The 9281-nt window shown below is 42.2% G+C and overlaps 1 protein-coding gene across 1 annotated transcript; it reads left to right on the top strand.

The window, feature by feature from the left end:
• The first annotated feature begins 402 nt into the window (after positions 1-402).
• LOC139459299 (troponin C-like) lies at positions 403-4336 on the top strand. Its single transcript, XM_071240753.1, has 4 exons — positions 403-458; positions 2186-2310; positions 3215-3382; positions 4203-4336. Exons 1-4 carry the CDS (start codon positions 415-417, stop codon positions 4274-4276), a joined length of 411 nt encoding a protein of 136 aa, XP_071096854.1. The 5' UTR covers positions 403-414; the 3' UTR covers positions 4277-4336.
• Positions 4337-9281: the final 4945 nt, after the last annotated feature.

Genomic DNA, 9281 nt, shown 5'->3' with positions numbered 1-9281 from the left:
CATGGAAACATGTGGGGTCGTTCTTACCATTACAGTTTCTTCATTTAGTACAGATTTCTTATGATCATTGATTTGTTTTTCTGTTTGTTGTTAAACTCTGCACTCAGCAATATTCCAGCTATATGTAGGTCTGTAAATAATCGAGTCTGGCTAAGACAAACCAGTAATGGACATCATGAGCATCGATCAAGGCGATTGGGATACGATGACATGCATCAACCATGTCAGCCGATCCCATTAATCGTCTCTTGCGGTTATGAACATGGGCTTTGTCGTCTTTGTTTTGATAATTAATTAATTCCACGCTTCTTCAGTTGCTATAGTAACTAGAATACTGTAGTTACACTCGTAATAACCAGATAATAAGTCAATTTAATATTGTGTTTACTCTTTTGCAGCTAGATCCTCGCCATCATGAAGTTCCTGGTTACAGCAGTGGCGTCGGTCCTCCTTCTCGGGTAGGGCCATGAAGCAGTTGGCCTTCACACAGTCACATGATATCATCGCAGTCACATTCAATGATCGCAGTCACAACCAATCATCGCAGTCACATTCAACCATCACAGTCACATTCAATCATCAGTTACATGCAATCATCGCAGTCACATTCAACCATCGCAGTCACATGAAATCATCGCAGTCACATGAAATCATCGCAGTCACATTCCATCATCGCAGTCACATTCCATCATCGCAGTCACATTCAATCATCGCAGTCACATGCAATCATCACAGTCACATTCAATCATCACAGTCACATGCAATCATCGCAGTCACATTCAACCATCGCAGTCTCATTCAATCATCACAGTCACATGCCATCATCACAGTCACATTCAATCATCGCAGTCACATTCCATCATCGCAGTCACATTCCATCATCGCAGTCAAATTTAATCATTGCAGTCACATTCAACCATCGCAGTCTCATTCAATCATCGCAGTCACATTCAATCATCGCAGTCACATTCCATCATCACAGTCACATTCAATCATCACAGTCACATGCAATAATCGCAGTCACATTCAATCATCACAGTCACATTCAATCATCACAGTCACATGCAATAATCGCAGTCACATGCAATCATCGCAGTCACATTCAATCATCGCAGTCACATTCAATCATCGCAGTCACATTCAATCATCGCAGTCACATTCAATCATCACAGTCACATTCAACCATCGTAGTCACATTCCATCATCGCAGTCACATGCAATCATCGCAGTCACATTCAATCATCGCAGTCACGTTCAATCATCGCAGTCACATTCCATCATCGCAGTCAAATTCCATCATCGCAGTCACATTCAATCATCGCAGTCACATTCAATCATCGCAGTCACATTCAATCATCGCAGTCACATTCAATCATCGCTCATCCAGTCTAGTATATCTCCATTCTCTTATGACAAATGCACTGGACGTACTTATGAGTGTACATTATACCATAAGAGCGGAAAGTCCGGGGTTCGATCCCCGGCCGCGTCATACCAAAAGTTAAAAGATGGTACTCGTTGTTACCCTGTCTGGCGCTCGGTATTAAGGGGCTAAAACAAGGACTGGTCGGCTCGGAGTCAGTATACTGTGTCTGAGTGTGGTATTCATGTTAAACTGCGGCATGGTATCTCAGTGAGCTTGCACTATAAATCGGCATCAGTCCGGACCAGTCCAAGCAGCCACACAAACACACACACGTGCATACACGTCGCTATATAAGTGCAATAATCTTGAACGCGACGTTAGACCCAATTTCACCTCACATTATACCATACGAATCGAACTCAAAATTAAGGTATGGTGGTGAGTGGGTCCATCGTATGTATCACAATAGAATGGAGACATAATGAACTGTACTCGTCCATAGCCCAATAATATGTATTCCGCATAAAACATAACACTATAGATATGTAACAACGGTATTTAAAAATGGTAGTTCAACCCACTTCATATCAGTAGTATCAAGATTTGAGGATCACGTAATTGGCAAGACAGATCCACTATAATAACAGGAAGTAATCGGGTGGCCCTGAACTGTTTTGAGTATAAAGATAACGTATTATGTAAGAAAGATATTTACAATAGTAATTCAACCGGCTTCATGTCAACAGATAAAGGATGGCACTGTCCTTGTTGATCTGTCTTTACCCATCACTGATGCTGGTACTGGGTTCTATTCTTCAGTTTGGTGTCCTGCAACTCTGAGCCCCAGAAGGAGGTGATGTTGTTCAACAACGTCGACAAGGACAAGAACGGCAAACTTTCCAACGCTGAATTGGAAGACATCTTCCTCTTCTTTGACGCCAACAGTGAGAACATAAAGAATACTATCTCACTTACCACACAACGTTTTGTGTAACAAATGTTATATTTGGGATAACACTTTCATAGTAAAGTACAGATTCTAGTACTTTCTTCGTTTGAGTCCCATCCGGGATTCGAACCCACACTGAGAGTGAGGCACCTAATCGCCATCTTTACTTTACTGATAAAAAGGGCTGTAAAAGAAATTGTGTCTCGGTCATTGGCGCGTGACTTTAAATCCTGCACGTAATTTTACTGCCAATAAAAAACATATTTGAACTTTCCTGCATCATACTTCAGTAAGTTTGACAACATTCATTACATTTAAGAACCAGGTTCAATATGTTCCTCCCGCATCGCTTTTATTTTTTCAATAAAATTCAAAGGAGCTCCGGAGAAAATGGAGTTTTGCAGCCTTAGAGATAATGATAACATTCACAGCATTCAAACGGACACTTAGTTTTTAAGTAAATGCTATATGAATGATATGTCTGTGTTGGCTTTGGCGACGCTTTGAAGAGTGTTTCTGTTATTTCACAGTCCTACCTCCCTCCATACTGTTGCGGGGGCACGGGTGGCCCATTCGTCTAAGGCGCCGCGATTCGCTGTGCAGAGTTGCGGCCCTTGAACACGCCAGAAACCTATGATTGTGGGTTCGAGTCCCGGTTCGCCCCGATTATGTTTCTAGGTTTGTCAGCACCATACCCGTGCTCGTGGGTTTCACCGAAGTGGTAAACGTCTTAGACCTGCATCACTTCGGGATTTTCTCCCACATTAAGCTGACACGCCGTGATATAACTGGAATACTGTTAAAAGCGGCATTAAACCAAACTCACTCACTCACTTTACTGTTGCTAAAATTGTACCCGAGAAACATGCTGCAAACGTAATGGAAGTCCTCTGTTATAGACGACAAAGAGATTACACAGAAGGAGTTCGAGGATGAGTGGGTCGTGAAGTACACCCTTGGGCCAATGGCGGAGGCTGACGCGCTGTTCAAGGCTGCTGACGCAACTGACGATGGAAAAATCACCAAGGCCGATCTACCTTTCATCTTCCAGTATTTCGACATGGACAGTGAGTCCTGATCATGTACTTCAAGTAGCTCAATTATAAACATGTATGTAAACTACTGTAACGCTCCTGGAAACACGTGGAGTCGGACACATGGTACACACTCGTGGCATGGATAGTTCCTGCTCCTTTTACTGTGTTTCTTTGTGGTGACCTTGACCTGAGAACGTCATTAATGTTCAGCGGTTATCATTTTACGTTTTACTTGCCCGTTTATGTATTCAGGGGAAAAGTCCTATAAGGGATGCATGTATTCGTGGGAAGTAGTTTGACATGGACAGAGTGTATAATCAATGTTTTGTTTGTTTGTATGTTGTTTAACGCCGCACTCAGCACTATTCCAGCTATATGGCGGCGGTCTATAAAGAATCGAGTCGGGACCAGACAATCCAGTGATTGACATCATGGACATCGGGATACGATGAAATGCATCAGCCAAGTCAGCGAGCCTGACCACCCGATCCCGTTAGTCGCCTCTTACGACAAGCATAGTTGCCTTTTATGGCAATCATGGGTAGCTGAAGACTTATTCTACCCCGGATCTTCACGGCTGTGTCCTGTTGGTGTAAATGCCTAGGATCACTGACAGTGCAGTGGACACTTGTGGTCATCACATTCCTGAACATGCAATTCTAAGACCCATGCAGTTATACCTTATCTTCTATCTCCCGCGTATCTTCTGGTGTACACGAAGATCAGTTGTGCCTCACTGAGTTCCACTCTATCAGATGTAGTTTTCGTATCATCTTAATAACCTTGTTCACAGTCACCCAATGGCGTTGCCCTGTTGCAGTGTCTCACAATCAAACCATGTCTATTCCAGGTGACGGCACCGTTGACATGAATGAGTTCCTGACACAGTGGGGAAGCCTGACGCTGCTTCCGGTGGGCAAGTAGACGATAGAGTTGTCTCCCTTCTGAAGGCTTCCTTTTGTGTTGTCATGTTGAAAACGGAAATTGTTACGAAATAAAATAAATACCTTAATTCTTGATTTGTCATGAACTCGTTTTCCCTGACACAGACAAAGGAGATGACGTTGCATTCTAAATTTCAACGTGTATCGTATGAGTGAGTGAGTGCGTGAGTGCGTGAGTGAGTGAGTGTTGAGTGAATGAGTGAGTGAGTGAGAGCGGTGAGTGCGTGAGTGAGTGAGTGAGTGCATGAGTGAGTGTGTGAGAGAGTGAGTGAGTGAGTGAGTGAGTGATTGAGTGAGTACATTATTTACATTACATGAGTGTGTGCAATGAAAGCATGTGATACAGTGCCAAAAATTAAAACACAACTTACAACGTATAGCTAGTGTGCAGTAGGGTGTTTGCATATAGGGTGTAGTACATATAATAAGACGTTTTTTAAATTCCATGTCCCCACTTAAGTCATGAACATCTGCATCATTAAGAAGTGAAATGTTATCATCGTCAAGCATATCTAGTTTCACATAGATATCAACATCAAGTTTATCGATCAGAGTTGAGAAGAAATGATTTTTGTCAAACAAACGATTCACAGTGCAAAATAATATGGGAATCATACTCGATACAAATGTTACATTCTTCGACACATCGCGTACCAATCATTATTTCAGAGATTTCCTAATAATTGTAATCAACATTTATCCATACAACCATTCATGGACAACATTCCTAAGTTAGAAATTGACGAGTCTGTTAGACGTCAGTCTTGCTTCACAACGATATTATAAGGATCTATACCGAAACGTCGCCTTTACAGCATCAAAGAAGTTGTTATCCATATATTGTGTCTTCTTTGTTATCCGTCAACTTCTAAGTAATGCCTATCCAACAATTCTGTTAGACGTCTTTCAACGAACTCGTGTATATAGCGAGCAAAGTAATGCTGTGTACATTCATTCTTATCAAGTTCTCTACCGTATAAAGCTGGTAAAAATTCACATCCTTAAAAGCTTGTAGATACAATCATTCTGTTCCATGTCCTGACACACGTAGCTGGGTGGAGGTCAGAGTTGTTAAGACAAAGTGATCGTAAATATAAAATGTCAAAGCAAGAGAATAACCAGTCTAGATTATCCGCTTAGACAGTTTCCATTTGGCGTAAAGGACAAAATAGCTGTGAAAATTGTATGAATGAACCACTGAAAATCAGTGATGACACCAGGTGTTCACCATAGAGAATGAATGAAGTCATTTTCTTGCCTTTGAGCAACACGTCCTGACAATTTCTTCACCGGATATGTCACGGTTTATGGTAATTCCGCCATCTTTGACTGAGTCAGAACTGTCAATAGCAGCATCACCAAAGTCGAGCTGCATGTATAGCTATGAAAAGGTAGATCCCTTAATTTGCATTTCACACCAACGTCATGTAACTTGATGAAGAGATCGTCATGCCAAATACGATAGAAAGCCTTTTCATTATCTAAAATGCAGCAAACACTTGTGATTCTCTATCTAGGTAGACATGAACACATTCTCAAACGGTCAATACAGACACGAGTGCTCCAGATTCCTTTCTAAAATCAAATTGTAAGACATGGCTGAAAGAGGCCTATTGACATAAGCGTATTGTTGTTAACAAGCATTTTTCCTTTTGTTTTTTCATGTTGAAAACTTTACAAAATAAAATAAAATCGTCCTGTCTTAAGTTTTCATGCGACGCGTGTTTTGTTACTTAGACATAGGGTGGCGGTCGGGTAGCCAAGTGGTTAAAGCGTTCGCTCGTATCGAAGACCCGGGTTCGATTCCCGACATGGGTACAATGTGTGAAGCCCATTTCTGGTGTCCCCCGCCGTGATATTGCTGGAATATTGCTAAAAGCGGCGTAAAACCATATTCACTCACTTAGACATAGGAGGTGACTTCGCATACTGCTGAAACCTGCATCTATCTCAATGGACGAATTAAGAAGAATGATTTAGGCTTATTTGAAGTGTGTCACACTTTATGTTACGTTTGCATTACGTAAACCTTCCACAGAGTAGAGCCTTACACCCGTTACGAACACCCGGTGTCCATAACTATGATGTTGAAATAAATTCCAATTTGTAAATTCCACTCTATATACTAAAACTAAAGTCTTTGTAAAAATGTTTGCATAATCAATTATATATTAATGCAAGAGAAACAATTCCGCCTACAAATATGTATTATACAAGAGACGTTTTCTGTATTCAATTATTATAAACTAAAAAACAATAATTCAGAGTGATTTGAAGACACCAGAAGAATGATACTGGAATACGTAACATGTTGAAAGGACTGGAGTACTAGGTCGCAAGTTAAGTGTTGGGTTATCAGCTCTGATAGCGAGCAAGTGAAATCAACATATGCCGCGAGTGCTGCAGTAACAAAATCCAAAGCGACAGAATTTTTTAATTTTTTTTCTCTTAAAAGAACATAAACACGGTCACTCAAAGTCTGGTATACGCTCTTGAACTACACTTCTGAAGAATGAATTCTTGAATCAACGTAAAATTATTATGAAGTTTTGATACTTTGACCTTTACCAATACAGATTAATGATTGATCTTGGTCTGATTAGTGTTGCCTCAGGCATTATATATATAATGCCGTCAGGATGGCCTAATGTTGGAGGAAAGTCTGAAGTGACACAGGTGGGATTCGATCATGAGCAGGGGATCCTGATACAGTTGAGGGACGTAACTTACACTACAACACACAACGTCATGTTGTATACTACCATGCACATCGTCATGTTGTACACTACCACTCACAACGTCATGTTGTATACTACCATGCACATCGTCATGTTGTACACTACCACTCACAACGTCATGTTGTATACTACCATGCACATCGTCATGTTGTACACTACCACTCACAACGTCATGTTGTATACTACCACACACAACGTCATGTTGTACACTACCACACACAACGTCATGTTGTATACTACCATGCACATCGTCATGTTGTACACTACCACACACAACGTCATGTTGTACACTACCACACACATCGTCATATTGTATACTACCACACACATCGCCATGTTGAATACTACCACACACATCGCCATGTTGAATACTACCACACACATCGTCATGTTGTACACTACCACACACATCGTCATGTTGAATACTACCACGCACATCGTCATACCGAAAGACGTTAAAAGATTATACTTGTTGTTACCCTGTCTGTTACCCTGTCTAAAACAAGGACTGGTCGGCTCGGAGTCAGTATACTGTGTTTGAGTGGGGTATTCATGTTAAACTGCGGCATGGTATCTCAGTGAGCTAGCACTATAAATCGGCATCTGTCCGGACTAGTACAAGCAACCACACACACGCTTGCATGCACGTCGCTATATAAGTGCAATAATCTTAGACGCGACGTTAAACCCAATTTCACCTCACCTCACCTACTCATAAGAAAACACATACTGAAATAGACACACACTGCGTGAAGATCCGGGTTAGAGTAGGTCTTCAGCAACCCATGCTTGTGGTAAGGCGACTATGCTTGTTGTAAGAGGCGACCATCGATCGGGTGGTCAGGATCGTTGACTTGGCTGATGCATGTCATCGGATCCCGATGGCGTGGATCGATGGTCATGATGTCAATCACTAGGTTGTCTGGTCCAGACTCGATTATTTACACACCGCCGTCACACAACTTGAATATTCCTGTGCGGCGTTTAACAAACAAACACACAAACAAACACACAAACAAACAAACAAACAAACAAACAAACAATATCACTCTCCAAAGCAGTGTTACCCGAAAAGGTCTTATGTATGCAGTTCTGTTTTTGTTCAGTGAGTAGGACGGCAGGTCATAGTATGCTTGCACTGACTTGTTGTGTGTGAGTGAGGCAGCCATAGCGATTGGTGACGTGAGAGATGTCTTCTCATTGGAGGGTAGAACCAAGGCAACGTGCAGGTAGAGAAAGCACCCTAACCATTCACCTACCTGTCGAGTCTGAGGGGCGGTTGGGGGTCAAGTCGTGATTGTGCCCACCGTAAAATATAAGGCTGGGTTTGATTTCACTGAAGGTACAATGTTTGAATCCCGTGTCGTTGATGTTCCCGACATTTAAGGCTGTAACGCTTCGTCACAAGGTGTACTCACTGTTCTTATCGCTGTGTGTATCGTTTGTATTTGATCGGTGACAAAGTGAGCGCTCTATTTGCCGATAATCAAGAAACTCCAATTTTGAAAAGAATACCATCCAAACAAATTCGTGAAAGGTTGATACAGATGTCTTTACTGAGTCGTGATCTTCGCGACAAGCTAACGTGTGATGATATGAAAAGAAACTCAGTTCAGGAGCAGATGGTTCGTTTGTTTTGTCTGTTTGTTGTTTAACGCAATATTCAGCAATATTCCAGCCATGCGACGGCGGTCTGTACATAATCGAGGCTGGGCCAGACAATCCAGTGATTCACATCCTGAGTATCGACCTATTCTACCCCGGATCTTCACGGGTCCAATGGACTTGAAGAGGACTCGACTGAAATGGATCTCAAAGTAGCCAATTGCTTGTCTTAGACTATATTGGTATTGATTTGGTTCATTGCATGTCATCGGACCTCAAAGGCATAGGAGTTGTTCATGATGTCAACCACTGTCTGGTCCACACTTCAGTTATTCGAGACCGCATCCATGGTCTAGTGGTAGAGCGTCCGCCCGGAGAGCGGAAGGTCCGGGGTTCGATCCCCGGCCGCGTCATACCAAAAGACTTTATAAGATGGTACTTGTTGTTACCCTGTCTGGCGCTCGGTATTAAGGGGCTAAAACAAAGGACTGGTCGGCTCGGAGTCAGTATACTGTGTCTGAGTGGGGTATTCGTGTTACACTGCGGCATGGTATCTCAGTGAGCTAGCACTATAAATCGGCATCAGTCCGGACTAGTACAAGCAGCCACACACACACACACACACACACACACACACACACG

The sequence above is a fragment of the Haliotis cracherodii genome, unplaced genomic scaffold (assembly GCF_022045235.1).
Source record: "Haliotis cracherodii isolate W230 unplaced genomic scaffold, xgHalCrac1.p SCAF_13, whole genome shotgun sequence".
In the NCBI taxonomy this organism is placed as follows: Eukaryota; Metazoa; Mollusca; class Gastropoda; order Lepetellida; family Haliotidae; genus Haliotis; species Haliotis cracherodii.
The sequence above is the reverse complement of the archived record's forward strand: the minus strand, read 5'-3'. Positions and strand labels throughout refer to the sequence as shown.